General features: G+C 38.7%; 1 protein-coding gene across 4 annotated transcripts in view; it reads left to right on the forward strand.

Annotated features, from left to right (window-relative positions):
- Positions 1-24,027, forward strand: part of LOC106081128 (protein sprint) — an 840,648-nt gene that overhangs the window by 598,307 nt on the left and 218,314 nt on the right. Inside the window, exon 1 of one of the 4 annotated variants that reach the window (XM_013242877.2) lies at positions 19,105-19,990. The exons of the other annotated variants lie outside the window; for them this stretch is intronic. Coding sequence (XP_013098331.2) covers positions 19,170-19,990 — 821 coding nt within the window. The 5' untranslated portion in view covers positions 19,105-19,169. Of the gene's footprint in view, positions 1-19,104; positions 19,991-24,027 lie in introns of those variants that run through there. 4 annotated transcript variants of the gene reach the window in all.

Below are 24,027 nucleotides of genomic sequence, written 5' to 3' on the forward strand. Positions count from 1 at the left end.
AATAGTCTAAAGTAACTCACGAAATGGCAATTTAATATAATTATGTACCTTGTTTTTTTTTTTTTTTTTTTTTTTGATTACTTTGTTATGTTTTGTAGATAAATCAAATATGTCTATTAAAAATAATTGTAACAAAGTTGTATGAACTTTACACTATGTGTTTGTGTTACTTTTAGGGATAAAAAAGGTCTATAATTGTAGAAATTGATGAACTATTATTGGAAGAATATCAAAAGAGGATGTCTGTGTTAGCCGATCTTGGATCTTGACTTCTTGAGCCTCTAGAGGGCGTAATTCTCGTCCGATTTGACTGAAATTTTGCACGAGGTGTTTTGCTATAACTTCCAACAACTGTGCCAAGTTGATTCAAATCGGCTCATAAAAGGGTATAGCTGTCATATAAACCGATCTTGGGTCTTGACTTCTTGAGCCTCTAGAGGGCGCAATTATCGTCCGATTTAACTGAAATTTTGCACGTAGTGTTTAACTATCACTTCCAACAACTGTGTTAAGTATGATTCAAATCGGTTCATAATCTGGTATAGCTGTCATATAAACCGATCTGGGATCTTGACTTCTTGAGCCTCCAGAGGTCGCAATTCTCATCCGATTTGGCAGAAATTTCGTACAACTGCTTCTCTTATGACCTTCAACATATGTGTCTTATATGGTCAGAATCGGTCAATAGCTTGATACAGCTCCCATATAAACTGATCTGGGATCTTGACTTTTGAGCCTCTAGAGGGCCCAATTTTCATCCGATTTGGCAGAAATTTCATACAACGGCTTCTCTCATGACCTTCAACATACGTGTCTTATATGGTCTGAATCGATCGATAGCTTGATACAGCTCCCATATAAACCGATCTCCCGATTTTGTTTCTTGAGCCCCTGCAAGGCGCAATTCATATCCGAATGAACTGTACTATTACACAATGACTTCTACAGTATTCATCATTCATTTATGGTCCGGATCGGACTGTAACATGATATAGCACCAATAGCATAACAGTTCTTATTCAATATTCTTTGTTTGCCTAAAAAGAGATATCGCCCATAGAACTCGACAAATGCGATCCATGGTGGAGGGTATATAAAATTCGTGATTTTTTCAGAACTACAGGAAAGTTTTTCAAAAAAAAAAAAACATAAAATTCAGATAAATACATGAAATCTTTATTGGAATCGATAGTGCGGTCTATGTAATTTAATGTTTGAAGATTATTTCATGCAAATGTTGACCGTGACTTCGCCTCAAATGGTCCATCCGCTTAGTCCAATTTTGGCATACTCTTTCCAACTTATCGGCCGGTATCTCACGAATAAGTGCTTTATGTTGTATTTCAATTGTATAGACATGAGCTTTAACATAGCCCCACCAAAAATAGTCTAAAGGCGTTAAATCGCACGATCTAGGCGGCCAATTAACAGGTCTCGAACATGAAGTAAAATGTTCACCGAACTCGCCTCTCAATAAGTCCATTGCTGCGCGTGCTGTGTGGCATATGATACCGTTTTGTTGAAACCACATGTCATGCAAGTCAAGCTCTTGCATTTTTGGTAAAATAAAAGTGGAATATCATCTTAGGATAGCGCTCACCATTCACAGTTACGTTACGATTCGCATCATCTGTGAAGAAGTACGGTCCAATGATGCCATCAGCCCATAAACTGTACCAAACTGGGACTTTTTCTGTATGCGTTGGTAGTTCTGGTCATGCTTCTGGCTGATCTTCACTCCATAATCGAAAATTCTCCTTATTTACGTACTCATTGAGCCAAAAATGAGCTTCGTCGTAAAGTGGAAGAAGCGCGCGATGAGCTTTCTTTACATCGCACGCATATTTATAATAAAATTCAATAACTTGCAAGCATTGTTCATTTTTAAGATGACTGATGGTTAAATTATAGACCAAACTGAAGATGTTTGACAGTGAAACAAAACAAAAAACGTGCATGAGCTGCTTAAACTAGTGTTGCCAAAAAGATAATAGCTAAAAAATCACACTTTATAAAGAATTGAAGAATGAGATGGAATATAATTTATTTTTAAATTTTTAGGACATTTTTGAGCTTCTTGCAAATTTTTTGAATTTGGATGGCTTAGGTGTGTACTCCTAAGATGTAGAACTGGTCATATCGAAAAGGTTACCCGACCACTGCAGTGTGAATCAAGTGGAGATCCTTTGCAAATAATGAAGTGGTTGAATGGCAAATATCTTCTCAGACAGCCAGGCAGCCATTAAATTTCTGGAGAACGTATTTCTGAACACAAAAAACCGCCCTCGACTGTCGCTGATCTCTCAACGACTGAACAGTCCAAAATTCACCTGTTCTGGGTGCCGGGCCGCAGAAATATGCCAGGGAATTGTAAAGCAGAAGAGCTTGCGAGACTAGGAACTACCCTACACATTGCAGGGATACTGGAATCTGAGGAAATTCACCTATTCTGGGTGTCGGGCCACAGAAATATCCCGGGGAATTGTAAAGCAGAAGAGCTTGCTAGATTAGGAACTACCCTACACATTCCAGGGATACTGGAATCCATTGATATGCCTCTAGTAACATGTAAGCTAAGTTTTCAGGATCAGGCCCGAAGGACAGCGAATGATAGTTTGCCACAAAGAGGGGTCTATGAGCATTCCAAAACTATGTGGCATAATCTAGACTTGAAGAGGTCTAATGCTTTGCTGTCATTTGCTAGAACAGACATCTCAATCATTATGTCCGTCATGTGACAGGTTATTGTCTAATCGCAAAACATGCTGACAGACTGAAAGTTGCCAACAACAACATTTGCAGAAGCTGTGAGGACATCGAAGAAGAAGGGACTCTAGAACTACTTCTGTGTGTGAATAAAAGAACACCTTCTGTGTGTGTGTGACAGTCAGAAGGAGTTCCCTTTAAGGTTCTCATTTCTTTGAAAACCTGTCTGATTTAGCGGATGTGAACATTCGCAAGTTGTTGGGTTTTTAAAAGCGATGTGGATGGTTCAACGGTAAGAACTAAAAGGCATTTTTCTTCTTCTGTTCCTGTGGTATCAAAATGGACGAAAACATCTAAGTGAGTCTGATGGTAGACTGCCACTTAAACCTAACCTAACCTAGCCATCCACTATGAGGAGGTGTCCCTTACTGGGATCTTGGCCTTCGGGATCGGCTGTATAACACAATTGGAACGGCTTGTTGCTGCGTCACACCTCCTCGTAGAGAAGTTTCACATGACTAAAATTCCCACAAATACTCTCAGCCTTAGTGAGGAGGCGCTGATCTCTTTTCCGATGTAGTTGATTAAACTCGAACTGGAGCCTATTGGTAGAAGTTGGCTGAGAATAATGATTTTGGCGTAAATCCAAACCAAAGAAAGTGTTGACTTTTCAGTAGCAGATTTAAAAATACCACGGTTAAGAGAGTAGTCCGATATTAGAGAAGTATGCGTTGTTCCTCAAAAGAATGTTCTTGGGCAAATTTGCAAACTGACCGAAGTACCTTTCTTAGTAAGGACTTACCAATAACCTTCGTAGAATAACATTAAGGCTTCCATTTCTCTTTCGAGCTTAATGATAGACATTTGCTATGCAATTGAAACCAGAAGGCAGAGGATATCACAACACCAACAACAGTATGAGACAGTTCAACTTTTTGGTTAAGTAGGTGATCCTCAGAAGCCTAAACACCTATGGCTAGGTGCTTAGGCTTCAATTACTTAAGTTTTGACTAATTGGTCAAGAAATTTCATTAGAAGAGAAATAATATCAAGACAAAATCTTGGATGTTCAGAAGTGAAATGGAAAAATTAAGTGACACATTCACATATGATATCGATTGAAAACATTTTTATTGACATTGTATCATTGAAAAATTTTTCTGAAAAATTTTGAGATACGTGATGCAGAGTTAAGCATGACGTCGAACGCCTGGGTTCAAATCCCAGCATGAACAGTAAATGCATTTTAAATAAAACTTAGAATGAACTTTAATCAAATATATAATTGCCATTTTGTTCGATAACCTTTTGCCATCTTCCTGGCAAATTTAATATTCCACGCTCATAGAACTTCTGGCCTTTATCTGCAAAAATCTGAACCAAGTGCGATTTTATAGCCTCGTCATTGCCGAAAGTTTTACCATTTAAGGAGTTCTGCAAAGATCGAAATAAATGGTGCAAGGTCAGGGCTATATGGTGGATGCATCAAAAGTTCCCAGCCAAGCTCACTCAGTTTTTGGCGAGTGACCAAAGATGTGTGCGGTCTAGCGTTGTCCTGGTGGAATATGACACCTTTACGATTGACCAATTCTGGTCGCTTCTCCTTGATGGCTGTATTTAATTAGTCCAATTGTTGACAGTAAACATCCGAATTAATCGTTTGGTTCCTTGGAAGCAGCTCAAAATATATCACATCCTTCCAATCCCACCAAACAGACAGCATAACTTTCTTTTGGTGGATATCAGACTTTGAAGTGGTTAGAGCTGGTTCACCATGCTTGGACCATGATCGTTTTCGACTAACGTTGTTGTAAACAATCCATTTTTCATCTCCAGTTATGATTCGTTTTAAAAACGGATCGAATTCATTGCGTTTAAGGTGCATATCACAAGCGTTGATTCGGTTTGTTAAATGAATTTCTTTCAATACATGTGGTACCCAAATATCAAGCTTTTTCACCAGTCCAAGACTTTTTATGTGATAATGAATGGTTGATTTTGGTATGTTTAATTTCTCTCCTATATCACGCTCAGTTACATGACGATCGAATTCGATTAATGCTTTGATTTGGTCATCATCAACTTCATTTGGCCGACCTGAACGTGGCTCATCTTTAAGTGAAAAATCTCCAGAACGTAATTTGCGAAACCAATTTTGACACTGTCCTCCTTTTAAGGCTTTATCACCATACACATATCGTAACTTTTTAGCAACCTGCTCCGCGCTTTTTCCTTTACGGAAATAATAAAGTAAAATATGAGGAAAATGCTCCTTTGTGGGCTCCATATTAAAATTGACGCCAAACAAACAAATGTAAACAAAATTTCGCGCACTTTTTTTCTAAAGCACGCTAAAAGTAACAGCTGATAACTGACAGAAGAAAGAATGCAATTACAGAGTCACAAGCCGTTGAAAAAATTTGTCAACGCCGACTATATGAAAAATCCGCAATTACTTTTTGGGCAACCCACAGTAGTATAACTTTGTTCCCCCCGAAATTAATGTGTCTTTTGCAATTAGATTATCAAAAAAGAAACTTATAGTTAATTAATCAGACCAATATTATAATATGCAGTGAAAAGTTTTATATCCCTCTTATGGTGAAGGGTATGAAAATATAGCTACAATAATCAAAACTGCTAAAGATGTTCTTTTACAATTAATTTGTATGTTTGACACATGAATTCTATTGAGAAAATAATTTTATATTTCAATGCCCTTTTTGTAAATATTAAATTGTCATTCAAATTGATGTATTTATTCTTAGTACTTCATGATACTTTCGCCCTTCATATGTTGCCGTATTTTAAAACATTTCAAAAACGGCCATGAAAAAAATGATGTAAACATTCTACAAACTATAGTACACATATTTTTTCTTTACCTCAACCATCCAAGTTGTATATTTGAAAAAAAAACACCCATTAGATTTTCTTATACTGGCAAAGTTTGTCATCCACATGATTATGCTAATATTTTTCCCGATTTATATTTGAAGAACATAACCTTAACACATTGGTGCCTTTGTAGTGCCGCTCTGATTCATTGAAAGAGAAAATCAACAATTTATACATCTTTGGTTGTCTCATTAGTCATAGCAATTGGTCTCAAAGTCAAGATCGTAAAAGCTAAAATTGCAGAACACTTGTGAGATCATTTTGTAGCAATATGTTATTTTTTATTTATGTTAAAGAACATCCGTATCGCATCTCTAAGAAATTTTATATTTATGGTGTCTTTTGGTAGATTAGAGAAACACCCTAAACTCTGTATACACACGAGGTGAATAAATCAAAGATGTACAACTTTGCACATGGGAAACAGAATTTGTATGTCAATGAAATGATTCAATATTGTATAAATTTTGTGTATGTAGTTCTTCGAGCTCAATGTATACATTTTTCAAGATTCAAGGGGACAATGAAAATGACATAAATTGGGTAGTGGCAATTCGGTTTACCTAGCTCAACAGATTATCCCCCTATAAATGTTTGGCCTTATTTATGATGAAGAGAATATTTGTAAAACATAAAGAAAATCAATGAAATTGGATGGCCTTCTTCTTAGTCAACTGTAAGCCCAAAAGCCCTTCTTCTCATTAAAGTGACCTTGATTTACATAAAAAACCCAATTTTTCAGTTTTTTTTATTTGTAGTTTTTTATCTTCTTCTCTCAGTTGTATGTTGCAGATGTGTAACTTCCACCCTGAAAAAAATTAATCTTGAAATTTATATATATGTGGATTTTTTTTTTAAATTTTTAATACATTCTGACAACTATTTGGATATTAGTTCTCATACAATTGAAAATATTCCATATCACATACGCGACTGACTGTTTGCCTCATGCCCATATCGTCGCGTGTTGGGAAATTGTTCAACTAGGGCCCATGTTTTTGGAACTACAACAACAGCTAATTTTGTATGCACAGAGCATATGCTCAAATAGCAGAAATTAAGGCAAATATTTTGGCGCCAGTTATTTTAAATTAATACCATAAAGAGTGTAATAAAGGCAAAACGTTTTTCCACTGCATTGGGTGGGTGAGAGTGACGACAAAGAGCGACAAAGGCACCCAACAAGGCATGTTGACAATGTATTGTATAGTCACTTAAGACACTTATTCTGGTATATGTTACAACACCATGTGGCATTCGCAGACTAGTGGTGGGGTGGGTGATTGAGTTTTACATTGAACTTTGGACAGCTTGGTCTTTGTGCTAAAACAAAATGAAAGAATATATAAGAAGTCTGGATTTTATGAAAGAATGAAGCTATTTTAAGTACTCTCATAGTTGAGGATGGAAAGATACATCGGAGTTCTAAGCTTATTCTGTAATTGTTAAAACCCTCCCAACTACCTAACAGTTGCAGTAGATACAGTATCGAATTTCCTTGTTTGTATATGTATTTGATTTGTGTCGAAATAATTATTTGGATTACTTCCCATGTGCGAGTTGTGTCGAAATAATTATTTGGGTAACTTCCCATATGTCTACCAGCCTCTCTTGATTTCTAAACTAATTGCGTAATGATTTATTGGTATTTCTAATGCTTGCTTACTTTACTTTAATTGACTATGACAAAACATTAGTCCCATTAGCCGAACTTTAAATAGCGTTCCAAGAACCTCGATCTTCTGCGTTCCTTGTTAAATATTTTACATTAGGATTCGAGATGTCTTTCACCAATTGATCTTTCCATCGGACTTTCGGCTATACTGGTTTGCGTGTGATCGCCATTTAAAGACTACTCCGCTGTAGCTTCTTTATTCATTCTGACAACATGACCTAGCCAACGCAACCTTTGTATTTCGATACATTTAACTATGCTTTCATCGTCATACAGCTCATACAGTTCGTGTGTCCTATGACGCCGATACAATCCATGAATGCAAACTGTTCCACACTGCAAGCACTGCCATGTCTGCTTTCACAAGTACCCATGCTTCGGAGCCATATAACAAGATGGGTAGTATTAGTGTCTTGTATAGAACCCTTCTGATTTAGGATGTAAACATTCGCAAATTGATGGGCTTTTTAAAGGGATCTGAATGGTTCAAAGGTAGGTACTAGAAGGCATCTTCCTTCTTCTGTTCCTGTGGTATCACAATGAGTCTGATGGTAAACTGCCACTTAAATCTATTCTAACCTATTTACTAACTGGTGTCATTCCATGTGGTTAAGGTGGTACCAAACTACCAATACCAATATTGCTGACTATCTCAAAGTTGTGGTTTCCAACTTTCTCCATTTTCTTTATCTGCTCGGTTGTAGGAGGATTTTGGGAGTTGAAACCATCCATTTTCTTATATCTCCATTTACAGCCATACCCATTTTCACCGATTCTCTTTCGATTCTTTCGCTGATGATCAATGTTATCGGCATGGGAGAGTAGCATGTGTTTTCTTATGAGCAGTATGCCATATTTACTCACAACTGCATCTCGTTTTATCTTCTCCAGCAGGATATTAAGGATATCACAGTATAAGTTGTCTTTTTGTCCGAAACCTTGTTTGGTATTAAATGGTTCGGATAGATTCTTTCCTATTCTAACTTAGGAAACTTGTATTAGCAAGTGTCATCCTGAAGAATTTTATTAATTTTGCGGGGATACCAAACTCCGACATGGCTTGAAATAGTTTGGACGTATAGGGGTATCGAAAGCGGCTTTTTAGTCCACGAATAGATGATAAGAGTCGACCTGTCCTTTTCGGGTCTATTCCAGGATCTGGTGCATAATGAATATCTGGTCTATGATGGATTTACCTGTTTTAAGGCCGCAATCATAGCGTCTTACAGAGGAGCGCCGATATAGAGGAGACTTATTACTCTGTAGTTGGCACATTCCGTTTTGTCTCCTTTCTTGTGTACGGACATGCGTTCGTCTGCGCTATTTGCCTAGAAGAACGCGGATACGTCTTACCAGCGTATTTCTTCCGGTATAAGCTAGTTCAGTGGGCAACCCATTGGCTCCTGCTGCCTTCTTTTTTTTCAGTCGTGTCACTGCTACTGGGACCTCATTGGTGACAAGAGATAAACATTCTATACCATTACCAGTGATTGGTTCTGCGGTATCTTCTTCGCCTCCGTCTTCGGATACTAGCAGCTAGGAAAAAATTTTTTCCATATCCCAAGCACACTATTTGTATCAGTTACCAGATTTCCTTCTTTGTCTCTGCAGGAATATGTGCCTGTACCAAAGCCATCGGTATTCTTGGAAAATTTTCCGATCTTCATTCTGCTTCCTGAACATCTCAATTGGCTCACACTCACGTCATTCCATTTCCATTTATATTTGTGCCGAATAGACGTTTCTCTTCTCTCCTTTTTCCCGATACCTCTCATTCATCAGGCGTGTTGCTACGGATGGTAGGGTTGCTCTGTATGCCTTAATCTTGGCTTTACTAGCATTTCAACAGTCTTGGTCGTACCATGGTTTTCTTGGGGGAGGCTTCTGGTACCCAAGTACGGAATTCGCGGCATTTTTCATGGAGTGGGCAATGTTTTGCCACTGCGTTGATATATCATCGTGTTTACAGCTTTTTCAATGTCGAGCTTCTGTGCAGTGTCAGATCGTATTTTTCTCGCCATGCTAAAAGGGGTGCGGTAATTTTCCGAATTTCTTTTCGCTCCTCAGATCGATTGTACATCTAACACGATGGATGAATTGCAAATTTTGCCCATGAACATTCCACTTAGGAACAGGGGCAAACTTCTCACATATATGAGTGCAGTCCGATTCAAGTTAAATCTCAATGATAAGGGGCTTCCTTTTTATAGCCGAGTCGGAACGGCGTGCCTCAGTGCACCACCTCTTTGTGGAGAAATTTTTACATGGCTGTCATACCAAATTGTGCGGAACCTCACAAATGTCGCCAATATTAGGATGTTCTCGCCAGGATTCGAACCCAAGGGTTCAGCATCATAGGCGGACATGCTAAACTCTGCGCAACGGTGGCCCGCTATATCATAACGTGATCAATTTAATTCCTTACTTCTTGATCTGGGGACAACCATGTGGCTTTGCCTATTTTTTTTTCATTGGAATCTTTTGTTGCTAATTACAATATTTTTTGCCGCGGCGTAATCTATTAGCCTGAACCCATCATGGGACGTTATCTCGTGCAGGTTACATTTTCCAACTGTTGGGCCAAAGATATTTGTTTTCCCTATCAGCACATTAAAATGCTTCACAATGATATTAATATCATGGGCGGAGCAGGGGTCGTATTCTCTCTCTAGTCGAGAGGAAAATATCCTTGGTCTGCTTTTCCTTGTCTACCGTCGAGGCAAGGGCACAAATAAGGCTGATATAGAAAAATTTAGTTTTTACGTGGCTTATGGCTAACCTCTCATCCACCGGAGTAAAGCTTGAGACCAGGTGTTTCAGTCTCTTATGGTAGCTACAGCACAGTTTCTCATTGTTTATTGTTGTTGTGACGCCGTTACCAGTCCATCGCACTTCCTGTAAGGGGGTTATACCTGCCTTGTAGTTCTCTTATATTTCCGCCAACGCGTATATTGCACTTACTCTATATATAGTCCGGACATTCCAGTTGAAAATTTCGTGGGTCGCCAGCGTTAGAGGTTTCCGTTTTTTACTATTCTTTTGTTTCTCAAGGTAAAGTTTATAGTTTTCTGGGTTTGAGTTTCCGGCCCAGCACCCAAACCGCATGGGTTATGTGGAATCTCACATGTATCCCTCGATGTTGAGAGCCGGCTGCTATGAACTGACGCTCGCCTCCAGCCGTCCCCAACCTGGGAACAGACGCTGATATTGGACATAGGTTTTTTGAGTATCATTGGTTTTTTCGAGTATCATTGGCACTCAGTATTGAAGTAAATGTCAGTGCCACCTAACCCCCTCAGTGAGTTTCTTCTCTCGAAATCTAATGATTCATTCTATATTTTTTCGGTTGATTTAAGTGCTCTTTTGTAAATACTACAATCATCACCTAGAAATCATAGAAACTTTCCCTGCACGGATTTTGCACATGTTGTACATTCTGATTCACAACAAACTTCGTTAATCGTTCAATAATAATTCAGTCAGAACTGGATAACTTTAATACACTTTAGTGGAAGATACTGCTTAAGTGAAAAACACCACTTAAGTGAAACTCGTTTGAAAGATTGTTAGTGTTATTCAAAACAATTGAATTCGCTTAAGTTAAATATTGCTTAAGTGAAATATCGAGTAAGTAAAATATCGTTTAACTAAAAATATCGCTTAATTGCAAATATCGCTTAACTGCAAATATAGCTCAGTTGAAAATGTCCCTTAACTAAACTGATTTTACACCCGAAATTTCGATCTTATATGAAGCTACGATGACATGAACATTAGCTTTAACATAGAACTTATCCTAAGTGGAATGAATTTTTCCAATCAGAACCACATTTAACTGAAAATTACGGATAAGTGATTTTTAGCGTTATTCAATATAATTGAATTCTTTTAAGTCAAATATCGCGTAAGTAAAATATTGCTTGAGTAAAATATCGCTTTACTGAAAATATCGCTTAATTGAAAATACCACTTAACTGCAAATATGGCTTAGTTGAAAATATCGCTTAACTAAAACGGATTGAACACCCCGAATTTCATTCTTATATGAAACTACGATGATATGAACATTCGCTTTAACATAGGACTTATCGTTTAAGTGGAACCACACTTAACTGAAAATTACGGATAAGTGCAAAGACGCATTTTTAACATTTCATTTATACGTTTAGGACTGCAACTTGTTATTATTGTTAAGAAAATGTGCATTATCCTCTTTACAAATAGTTGAAGACAAAAAATCTCATCGATAAACTCATTTTTTCCCGATAAAGTCTACTTTACTCAAATATACCACTCACTGCAATCACGTAGTGTAATACCAGCACGTTATTGCTTTTCTTTTTACATTATAACGATTTACTTGTTTTCTTTGATTTGAAATAATGGTAAACGTTTAGATTTTACTATTATTACACTTGAAACTGGTATTGCTGGAACTTGCTATAGTTGTAACTATGACTCTACTGAAGTCATGGGAGTTAAGCAACATTAATATTAATAAAATGATAAAGACATTTTTCAAAATCATATGCACAAGCACAATTTGGCAAAAGAAAACGAAAACTTTACAAAGGACCCTTAAAACCAATTCAAATATATTTTTTAATGACACTTTGATTGAGCATTGCATTAAACACAAATGCTCTTCTGAATGGTCCATCTATCCATACATGTTTATGGACTTTTCCAAAAAGATTAAAAACAGAATAATGTTATTATTGTTATAAATAATAACAATAAGTTCAACAATGCTCTTATTATTGTTATTTCATTTTCATTCGATGGGGTATGTGTGAGCAAAAAGTTGTTTGCGGTATGGTTGGTCATGCTCCGCATCATCATGATTGGTGTCGTCTTCCCAATGACTTGAGAGTTTTGTTCCACCACTCACTCACTGCTGTAATGGTCATTCACTTTTGCCAACTTTACTTTGATGGCACTTTAATTTTCGCCCGCCTTTTTGTGTGTCATTTGCTATGCGCATTTTAACGGTCTTTTCTTCAGCTTGGCCGTTGTCAACCCATGAACACAAAAAACAGACCATTTGGGGTGTAATTGTGTCTCTTTTTGTAAGTTTATCATTAATCAACATCGATTATGGTTCATTAGTATGGGCTCCAGAGGTCTTTGCTTTCCGCAATTGTAGGGGAAGAGGTGGCAAAGTATCAAACACATTACACGACAAGAAAAGTCGGAGGGGAACTGTGAGTTTTATGTAACCTTACATTTGAGCGAAATATGTATTGTGGCAGCGATTATTTAGCGTTTATTTCAGCTACTTGTTTGTTCAAAAGAAAACAATTAATAAAAAATATTATGAAATAGCTTAAGACAACAAACTGTAAAAGTGCGGAATCATAAATCATTAACCACACATCATTATCAACAGCTACAGTAGCTTGCCGGAATGCAATCGCTTAGCTTTGAAAATACCGACTTTAGTTGGGTTAGGCCGTGTGCATTGCAACTGAGCGTTCAACATTTGTATGCAGTTTACACAAGACATAAAATACTGAGTAACGAATTTGGTCATATTGAAATAATCAATTATTATTGTATCAGTAATGTCAATGAAATAAGTAATCGAAAGGTATTCTTTTTAAGAAACTGAATCCCTTGCATGTTAACGATTGTCAAAAAAGTGTCAGAGTTTATCTCTTAATACAATAACATCAACAATTAGGACCATTGTGTTTTCCGATTCAATTTTCATGTGAATAACTGTACGAGGTTGCCTTTTATATTTCGGGATTAGAGAACTAAAACAAATATCAATCATAGAAAATCGCTTTATTGTGTTTCAACATATTCCCTATTAGGATTTATACGCTTTTGCATACGTTTGAACCAATTGTCGAAGAACTTTTGCCACTCTGATTGAGGTAACTCTAAAACATGCATTCTGAACACATCAACCGCTTCTTTAGGTGTCGAAAAACGTACGGGAATAAAAAGAAGTCATTCAGTGCCAAGTCAGGACTATACGGTGAATGACTCATCAAACCGATGTCTTGAGTGCTCAAAAATGCAGTTGTTTTAGCCGATGTGTGAGAGCTCGCATTGTCGTGGTGAAGGGTGATCCGTCTTCGGCAGTTGGTTTTCCTGATTTCTTAGAAGACAACTGGCAGCAAACAAATGGTTGTATACAACTCAGAATTAAGTGATCTGCGTTGTTGTAGAGGTACGATTGCCACATGTCCAGTTTTTCCCGAAAAAACAGGCGATCATTTGCTTGGAAGTGCTTCGTGCGCGAGCAACTTTTGTTGGATTTGGCTCATCTTGAAACACCCATACCCATATCGGGTTCATACGCGTAAATCCACTATTTATCACCTGTCACGATGTTCTAGACATGTTTCAGCACCGCGATCATATTTTTTGAACATTTCTTTCGACCGATCAATACGAGTCTTTTTTTTTTTGGGAGCAATTAACAAATTATGTGGGATCTAAAGAGAACAAATTTTTTTGACGGTTAAATGTTCATGCAATATTAAATGTATGCTGGTCCCACTGGCCTAAGGTTGTCTCAATCTCACGATAGATCACATGACGATCTTGTAATAACAGTTGTGGCACAGCATCAATGGTTTTTGGTTTTCCTTCACGAAATTCGTCTTGGAGTGAACAACGACCTCGATTGAATTCACCGTAATGCAAATGCAAATTTTGCCCATGAACATTGCACTAAAGAACAAGGGCAAACTTCTCACATATCAATGAGTGCAGTCCGATTCAAGTTAAGGTTCAATTATAAGGGGCCTCCTTTTTATAGCCGAGTCCGAATGGAGTGCCGCAGTGCGACACGTCTTTGGAGAGAAGATTTACATGGCATAGTACCTCACAAATGTTGCAAGCATTAGGATGGGAAAACCACCGCTGAACAGATTTTCCGATGGTCTCGCCAGGATTCGAACCCAGGCATTCAGCATCATAGTCGGACATGCTAACCTCTGCGCTACGGTGGCCTCCAAATTGAATTGAATTCACCATACCATTGATAAACTCTGGTACTTGATGGAGCTTCATCGCCAAAAATTGAATTAAGTTCATCGATGTTGTTGAGTTAATCCACTTCGAAAGTTGTAAAAATAATCGCACGAAAATGTTCACGATTTAATTCCATTTTTTGTGCGAGATGATTCTTTAAGTTACTGTAAACAACACAAAAAGCGCTCTTATGTCAAAACGTTCTGAGTATGTATAACCACAAAATTGTCAAGCTTTACGATAGAGCTCTCAGTTGGCAGAATGCAACACAAGGGCTGTATCCCTTGTGATGCTAACTGAAGAGGAATGTGATATTAAGATACTTCTAAGGGGGAGGGATCCGAATCAGCTATGCAAAAAGGCCAAAAGCTTCTAGGAAATGTCATACGATTGGGCAACATCTAGGGGTCGTCTCAATGCTAACCCAGCGATGACTGACATATGCTTGTTCATGAGGAACACGCATCAACAATTTGACGCATCACTTTTCCTCAACAAAACGATTTCGATATCTGACAAAGTCAAATACTTAGGACTGATCTTGAATATGAAACTGAACTGGAAGTTTCTAATTCGGGAACATACTGAGAAGTCTCACAGATGTTTGGCACTATACTCTAAATATGGTCTATATCCGAGGAAAGTCCACAGGCTCTACAGGAGAACAATACTTACTTACGCCTCAGTAGTTTGGTTGACTGCGATAGAGAAAAAGTGCAACGCAAGGATAATACAACGAGTTCTGTGAACATGTTGTCTTGCCATAGGCGAGGCGATGAGGACCAACTAAGGCACTGAATACCATATCCGACCCATAGACATAAAGATTAAGTGTGAGGCAGCCGCTACGGTGATGAAAGAATAGGTGGAGTAGGTCACACCATCGCGGTAGGAAACCTGGATGGAATGGAGGAGACTTTGAATCTGATACCTGAGACGATCTTAAGGTCGAGTGCAAGGCACTGCTGTCAGCCACAGAGTCTTGGATTTAGGGAACTCTGGTATTGCCATTTGAAAGTTCATGTTACATGGTTGGATCAAAGCTAGAGGACAGAGTGGGCATAGGGTCTACATGGAGGACCAAGAACTGAGAAATGAGATGTATTTACGACTAGCTGTCCATAATACGGTTCTGCATATAGAGATCCGGGCGATATAGGATTGCGTAAGGTGGTAGTGTATTAACACGGGGAAGTCGACTGTGGATATCTTTACCAAAAGTAATCTGGGCTGTAACAACGTCAGGGTCACGAACAGTCTTGAAGATAAACGCCTTCTCTTTGGGACGACGTAATCAAATTTAAGGGAATGTGCAACGAAAGCTCGTGTAGCACTGTGGTCGGTAGGATGACGAAAATCCTATGGGGATCCGGATCGTAAGAAATCGAGCCTATGACTGAGAGGAAGCAGAAAGGATCTCAGTTTGGCTTTTGGTACCATTATGGGGCGCAGGACTAGTGCCGCACTTATGCAGAATACGTACGGCAAGCGACAGCGTGTATGGGGAAGATGACATGAGATGAGACTTTCGAGAATTTCTTTTGTCATTGACCCGCTTTTGCTGCTAACAGACTTTGGCACTTAGGTGCGGTGAGGATCCCCGACGTGAATCATTTTAGGGTCCATAGAATAAGAACGATGAGGGCTTTTGTGAGTGCCACGTAATTCCTGATTTTGAATTCAAAGTGGAAGAAAATCGAACAAGACTAGTAAAAAAATATGCCGTGTGAGAACGGGTAGAGATATCACTTTGAAATTGTTGAATGGTTGAAGTTGATGTATTATTAGTAGCCTTCACAGCAAATATACTAAAAAATGTAGATTTTGGTACCATCTTTGCCCGAAATGGGTATTTTGAAGATTTTGGAAACAAAAATTCTGGTAGAATTAATTTTAAGCTTTTTAAGAACACTTTTATGTGCAAAATTCAGAGTAATTATGATATCTCTATTCGTTCTTTTTTTTCTTCGAATATTTTTGAACACTATCCAGTAAAAGAAAATTGGAAAATCAGACCACAAATGAAGAGGTGCGACAGCCATATTAATAAGAGATACAAATTATTAATCTGGTCACCCCAACTCTCTCAATGTTCTTCCGATTGTAATAAAATCGTCATTTCTCTACCGATTCTTAATAATAATAAGTCAATAATTTAGTCATTTCTTAACCGATTCTCTCGAAATTTTGTACTAAGAATTCTCTTATTTCTCCCGATGTTACTTGCGAATTTCATAGGAATTGGTTCAGATTTGGATATTGCTCCTATGTATATTACAAATTGCAATTTTTGCCCATGAATATTCCACTAAGGAACAGGGCCAAACTTTTCACATATAAATGAGTGCCGGACGATTCAAGTTTTAAGCTCAATGAGAAGAGGCCTCCTTTTTATAGCCGAGTCCGAACGGCCGCACTGCGACACCTCTTTCATCCGATTTTGAGAAATATTCCAAGAAAGTGCTCATTTTTAACCGATCCCTTCGAAATTTTGCATTACGGATTTTCTTAAGACTCTCGATATTACTAGCGAATTTCATAGAAATCCGTTCCGATTTAGATATAGCTGTCATATATGTATATGGACAGATTTTCACCTAACAGCGACTGCAAGCGCATTGATTGATCAATCTTGCCAAAATTTTGCACAACGCTTTCCTCGACGACTACCACATTATCAGAGAAGTTTGCTCGAAATCGATTCAAAATAAGCCTCAATATATATGTTCGTCAGATTAAGGCTAATTTGTAATAATGTTGTCATTTGTCAACCGTAGTTATTACAGTTTGTACATATTGGCTTACCGAGATCCATAAAAATTGGTTCAGAATTGGATATAGCTCCCACATTGTACTTGCAGGCTAGGTGTAGGGTATTATACAGTTGGCACTGCCCGATTTTTGCCCTGGATTTTGTTTGTTTTTCTTTCGAGCCGAGCTCAATGATTGGCGATTTTCTTTGCAAATGGATAAGGAAAGTCTGAGATCGCAACACACACCAACCACTTTAAATTTTAGAGCGATTTTTGCAATTTGTCACGAAGGCTTCTCTAATGACTCCCAACAGTTTCCTATAAAGCGGTTGAGATTTATATCTAGCTCCCATATGTATGCATTGCCGATTTTCACTTCCAGAGCCATTGTCAGCGCATTTCTTAACAGATCTTCTCAATTTATTGAAACACGATTTTTTCTACGACTTACCCTTAATGTACGGTTTTTTTTTTTTGGAATCGCTTCAGATTTAGATATGGTAGCTCCCATCAATATGATCGTTCGATTTAGACTAATACTGCGATAACGTGATTTCGATCTTCTCGAAATTTGGCACTAAGGTTTCTCTTATGATACTTCAGAGCACCGTTGCCTTTCGTAGAAATCGGTTCAAATATTTTTGATTTGTTGACCAATTTTCGCGAAATTTGATACGAGAATTGCTTTATAACTCTTCAGGTCACTGTTGAATTTCATTTGGATCGTTTCAGATTTAGATATAACTTCCATATATGTATATATAACTTTAGTTTTTCTCTTTTAGAGTATTATCAAGCGTATTGATCAATTGATCTTCTCTACATTTTGCACAGTATGTACGGATTTAGTTCGAAATTCTTCATTTAAAATTTAAGCTTGTTGTAACTTCGACGACTAAGCCCCGCATATCCAATGTGGTGTAGGATTTCAAAAGGTCGGCTTTATGCGTCTTTTGCTCATCCTTACTTATTTTTACCTTAAACCTTTCGTCTCTTTGCAAAATACCAGAATTTCATACGGTCTCCAAATATTTCTAAGGCCCATGCCACCAAAAGTATCAATGTGCCTTCCACTTTTTCAAAACTGGCAAATGATATTTCCTTTACTGGTATTTCATTTTAATGACATTACTATCCGCCTTTCTACCATACCATATGTTTGGTCCAATGCAATTCGATACAATTTATTATGACAACAGCAGCAAACAGCTACCCCACAATGAATAAATGTTTTACATTCGCAAGAAGGGTGATTTTGTCGTTTGCCGTTTTGTTTCTGTCTTTTAACACTTCACTCGCATTTTGTGGCAAAGGCAGTCAAACCAACTCAAATTCGAAACCAAAATTGTTTAACGCAATCAGACAGACGAGTGAGTGCATGGAAAAAAAACACAACGAATATGAATGGCAAATACCACAAAATTCATATCAATGATGACGATATTATTTAATATTCATCAAACATACATAAATAATCAAACGATCATATTTACACCTCAATGCATTGTGGGAGGGGGAGAAAAAAAATATCAATTTCATAGCGGAGCAAAAGGAAGAAAAAAAAAGTGGGGAAAAAATTGAAGAAAAACAATAAAACCCAAAGCAAATGTGAGCTATTGACATAGACATCAACGAAGCGTCACTTCTTCACACTGGCGCACAGCTGATGTGAAATTAAATATGAAAATATGTTTGGAAATCAATACTAAAAATTCCGGGGGTGTTGCACTGGGTGGGGTAGTACATAAAATAGAATTGTAGAGAATCAAAAAGCATTAAAAACGCGACACCAGGAAATTTATGAATTATGATTGACAAGTGTTGATATTTAATGAAATTTCGAAACCATAAAAGTTCTAAAATTTTTTCAAGTTTTACGAGTTGAAATAAAAATCACCAAACCTAGAAGGTGCCCAATACAACAACAACCGCAACATTGCAATATCGCTCGCTTGCTTACTCACACACAGGCGTTTGGAAACAACAGTAGTCAACGAGAAATGGAAATTCTATAACCTGAAAATGTTTCTTGATCAATTTACAGATGCCAGCTACAACAACGACAGCAGCAGCAGTTAATAAAATCAAAAATCCAAAGATGTATTTTTAAAAATTTTCATCAAATCTCACTGCAAAGGTAAATAAAAATGTCTGCCGATATTATCAAGGAAACACAAACCAAGGAGGACCATCTCAATGGCAACTCCAAAGTTGAAGTTATGGTAGCCGCCAAATCGGACAAAACTTTGACCAAAAACATTGACTCCAAAGATGATTCGCTACGCAAACGTACATCGCTCATCATAGTGCCACAAAAGGATTCGCCCAGCGATCATGAGCAACAGACCATTATCACACACAACATGAGCTCCTCCACCATAGACACTGAGAATTGCAATGAACTGATAACAGAGGCCAAACAATCCCTCAGTAAATCCTTTGATTCTTCCATATGCTCGAATCACTCTTCAGCCGATGAAGAGGATATCAATGATCACAAGTCAACAACCTCTAAGGTAAAGCTAAACAATCGCAACTCTCTGGTCAGTGTGGACAGCTGTGTGACACGCTCTAATACCTCCTCCTCATCCTCATCCTCGGACAGCACCTCCTCAGGCGATGATGTGGCCCTGGATGATTATCATGATCTAGAGAATGGCAATGTCATAGATGAACTAGAAGCCGAACGCAAGAATTGCATTTCTAATTCATCCTCCTGCATCGATGACTATTCGTTGAGGGAAAAATTACACAACTATGTAAATGCCAAACAGGATATGACCAATGCTGCGGCAGAAGCCGAAGCCGGTGGCAGTTCCACTGACATAGACGAGGGCAATATTGATGGTGATGAGTTGGATTTACAACCCTGTAGTCTGCCCTTACCATGTGATGCTCTGTTGAGTCCTCAAGAGGCTCCCATGGGTAGACGTTATGCTGAAGTAGCTCAATTTAAGGGTAATAAACGGTAAGTAGAACATGAAAGACACACGCAATTCTATAATGAAGGTCTGTTGGGCTTACATTACACTACACAACGTTAAATTTATGTTGTAATTAAAGTGAAATGCGAAAAAGAACAACAGTGAAGAGAAAGAATGCGAAGAAGAAGGCAAATGTAATGAATTTAATGTTAATCATATTATAAAGAACCTTAAAGTTTCATATTTTAAAAGTAGATGGAAAGTATGGGAACGCTTTTGACGCTATTCCAATTAAGTCAAAGTTTTTTAAATGAAATTTTTAAAAGTTGGACTACATCTTCCAGTGAATAGCCAAATACGTTTTGCACGACGTTTTTCTCTACGATTACCCCAACATTTAAGCATTTCGATAGAAATCGGTTCAGATGTGTTAGCTATAGCTCTCAAATATGTAGTCGTCTGATTTTGAGGAATATTCCATTAATGTGGTCTTTTGTAAATCGATTTTCTCAAAATATTGTAAGAAGGATTTTATTATGACTCTCGACATAACTGATGAATTTCATAGAAATCGGTTCAGATTAAGATATAGCTCCCATACATATATCGCCCGATTTTCTTTACTAGGGCTACTGCAAGCTCATTTATAAACCGATCTTCCCAAAATCTTATGAATGTTGAGAGTTTTGTTAGGTTAGGTTGAAATGGTTGCCCACCAAAGGTGAGTTCACTCGCAGGCCAGTTTGGCCCATTGTGGTACCCTAGAGAGAGAAAGGGAAGAAAAAAATAAAATGTGAGACCTCGTACTAAAGGTTATACACGAATAAAAGAAAAAGACTGGAGGAGTGGAGAAATCGAGTTTGGCCCATTGTGGTACCCTAGAGAGAGAAAGGGAAGAAAAAAAGAAAATGTGAGACCTCGTACTAAAGGTTATACTCGAATAAAAGAAAAAGACAGGGGGAGTGAAGCAACCCGAGCGGAAAGTGAAGAACCGCCCTTTCCTACGCATGCACGGACCTAGCTACGCCGGAGCCTGTGGCACCCCCTGTTCCTGTTCCCTCAACTAAAATCAGGATAGATACAAACCTCAGGATAGATACTGTGTTCAGTAGCTCGCAGACGAACCCCGCCTGACGCACTCGTCCGCCCTCTCATTTCCTGGAATCCCCTCATGCCCTGTCGGCGTCACACCGTGGGCCCGGAGCCTATCCAAGGACTCCAAGCAGTCCGTAGGCAAGACCGACCGGCGCAGACGAACCCCGCCTGACGCACTCGTCCGCCCTCTCATTTCCTGGAATCCCCTCATGCCCTGGAATCCATGTCAGCGTCACACCGTGGGCCCGGAGCCTATCCAGGGACTTCAAACAGTCCGCCACTCAATTCGACCCTAAGGCCTTGAGCGCCGCCATACTGTCCACATAAATTCTGAGTTTCGAGGGCGGTAAGCCCCTTGCCAGAATTTCTCTTGCGGCTACTGCAATGGCACAGACCTCTGTCTGAAAGACCGTACACTAGTCCGGCAGTCTCAGAGACATACTGCCGATCTTTCTCAGCCTAAGCGCGACCCTGGCAGCGCAGTTCCAAATACGGGCCCCAATGGGCCAGCATCGTCTGCAGGCCTGCCTGCGGTGCGGATCTCAGCGCCCCTGTGATCCCGACGCAGGTCAGTCTCTGGACCTTCTCGAACTCATTCGCCGTCCGGCAGTCTCAGAGACATACTGCCGAGCTTTCTCAGCCTAAGCGCGACCCTGGCAGCGCAGTTCCAAATACGGGCCCCAATGGGCCAGCATCGTCTCCAGGCCTGCCTGCGGTGCAGATCTCAGCGCCCCTGTGATCCCGACGCAGGCCAGTCCCTGGACGTTCTGCAACTCATTCGCACGCGTCCTCTCCCCAACGGCGTCCCACCATACCAGTGCTCCATAGGCCAGTACTGATCTCACGATGGCCGTACACATCCAATAAATCATCTTGGGAGTCACCCCATACTTCTTACCTAACCTCCTCCTGCAGGCGTAAAAAGCATACAGTGCCGTAAGGCTTCTTTCCTCGGTGTTCCCCTTACAGGACAGTTTCGAATTGAGGACTATGCCTAGGTACTTCGCCTCCTTCGACAGCCGCAAGATGACCCCATCCAAAGACGGGAGTCTGAGCTCCGGTATCTTGTATCTACGCGTCAAGAGCACCAGCTCCGTCTTCCCTGATTTGGTTCTCAACCCATTTCTAGTAGCCCATAGCGACAACCTCCTCAGTGACCCTTCCATGATCCCACTGATATAGCTATCATATAGACCGATCTGTCATACAGACCGATCTCCCGATAAAGGGTCTGAAGCCCATAAAAGCTTTATTTTTTATCCGATTTCGCTGAAATTTTAAACAGTGAGTAGTTTTAGGCCTCCCGACATCGGTCTCAAATATGGTTCAGATCGGACTGTATTTAGACATAGCTGCCATATAGACCGATCTCCCGATAAAGGGTCTGAAGCCAATAAAAGCTTTATTTTTTATCCGATTTCGCTGAAATTTGAAACAGTGAGTTATTTTAAGCTTGCCGATATCCGACCTAAATATGGTTTTGATCGGACTATATTTGGATATAGCTGCCATATAGACCGATCTGCCGATAAAGGGTCTAAAGCCCATAAAAGCCTTATTTTTTATCCCATTTCGCTGAAATTTGAAACAACTAGTAGTTTTAGGTCTCCCGACATCTGTCTCAATATAGTTCAGATCGGACGATATTTTGAGAAAGCTGCCAAATAGACCGATCTGCCGATAATGGGTCTGGAACCCATAAAAGCTTTATTTGTTACCAGATTTCGTTGAAATTTGAAGCTGTGAGTTATTTTAAGCTTGCCGATATCCGACCTTAATATGGTTCAGATCGGATCATATTTAGATATAGCTGTCATATAGACCGATCTGCCGATAAAGGGTCTGAAGCCCATAAATTCTTTATTTTTTGTCCGATTTCGCTGAAATTTGAAACAGTGAGTTGTTTTTTTTTTTTAAAAAAAAACTTTCCTTCCTATAGCTCTTAAAAATCACCCTTTTCTAAAGTTTCAGTTGAGACATGGGTTAATCAATGAAACTTTTTCAGAGTTTTTCTTGTAACGATTTTCTTTCTTGCAGAGGACAAAATACAGACTTAAACAAGTTGCTCAGGACATTGGTGAAACCTTTGATCATCGTATCAACGACCTACATAGTACATATCTCCTTCTCTGTTCTACTAGAAATAACCCTGCAGAATTTACACATTACAAATGACTATACACAGGCTTTTTTGACATGTTTCGTGTTTTTTTTTTTTTTTCGCAAATTCATCGTCCACATTGAATCATTGTCGAAAATCACTCAAAATCCATCAATATTTCATAAAAATCCCATAAACCATCTACAATTGCACTCGTCTAAGAAGTCCTCCCTGCCAGTCAAAACCAATCATTAATCAACGTTGACATGGGCATGTCGCTCCATTAAATTTAACTTTAAATGTCAAAATGCAATATGTCGCAAGTTAACCTTTTGACATAAGGCACATCCTCTTTATGTGGAAGCGTGTGTACATAAAGTAAACGTGATATAATAAATAAATTTTTTATGAGTTACACACTTTCTTGCGTTTCGCTTTCTTAATCTCACATCATAAATTTAATGTTCAAATAAAGAAATTTTATAGACCGCCAGTAACATAATTTGATTTAGGCTTGATTTCTAGAGCATCGAAGTATAAAAACCAACGTGAGAGCCTATAAAAAATTAGTTAAAGTCATAAAAATTTTATTGAATTATATCGGCAGTTTGGCAAGGGAATCATAGGATTCTTGAATTTGCAAATTGAAAATGAACAAGTCAGAGCGTGTTAAGTTCGGCCGGGCTGAATCTAATATACCCTCCACCGTGGATCGCATTTGTCGAGTTCTATTCGCGGTATCTCTTTTAAGGCAAACAAAGAATATCGAATAAAAACTGTTATGCTTTTGAAGCTATATCAAGTTATAGTCCGATTCGGGCCATTAACGAATGCTGAACATTGTAGAAGTCATGGTGTAATATTTCAGTTCATTCGGATAAGAAT

This window comes from Stomoxys calcitrans, chromosome 4 (genome assembly GCF_963082655.1).
Source record: "Stomoxys calcitrans chromosome 4, idStoCalc2.1, whole genome shotgun sequence".
Classification (NCBI taxonomy): Eukaryota; Metazoa; Arthropoda; class Insecta; order Diptera; family Muscidae; genus Stomoxys; species Stomoxys calcitrans.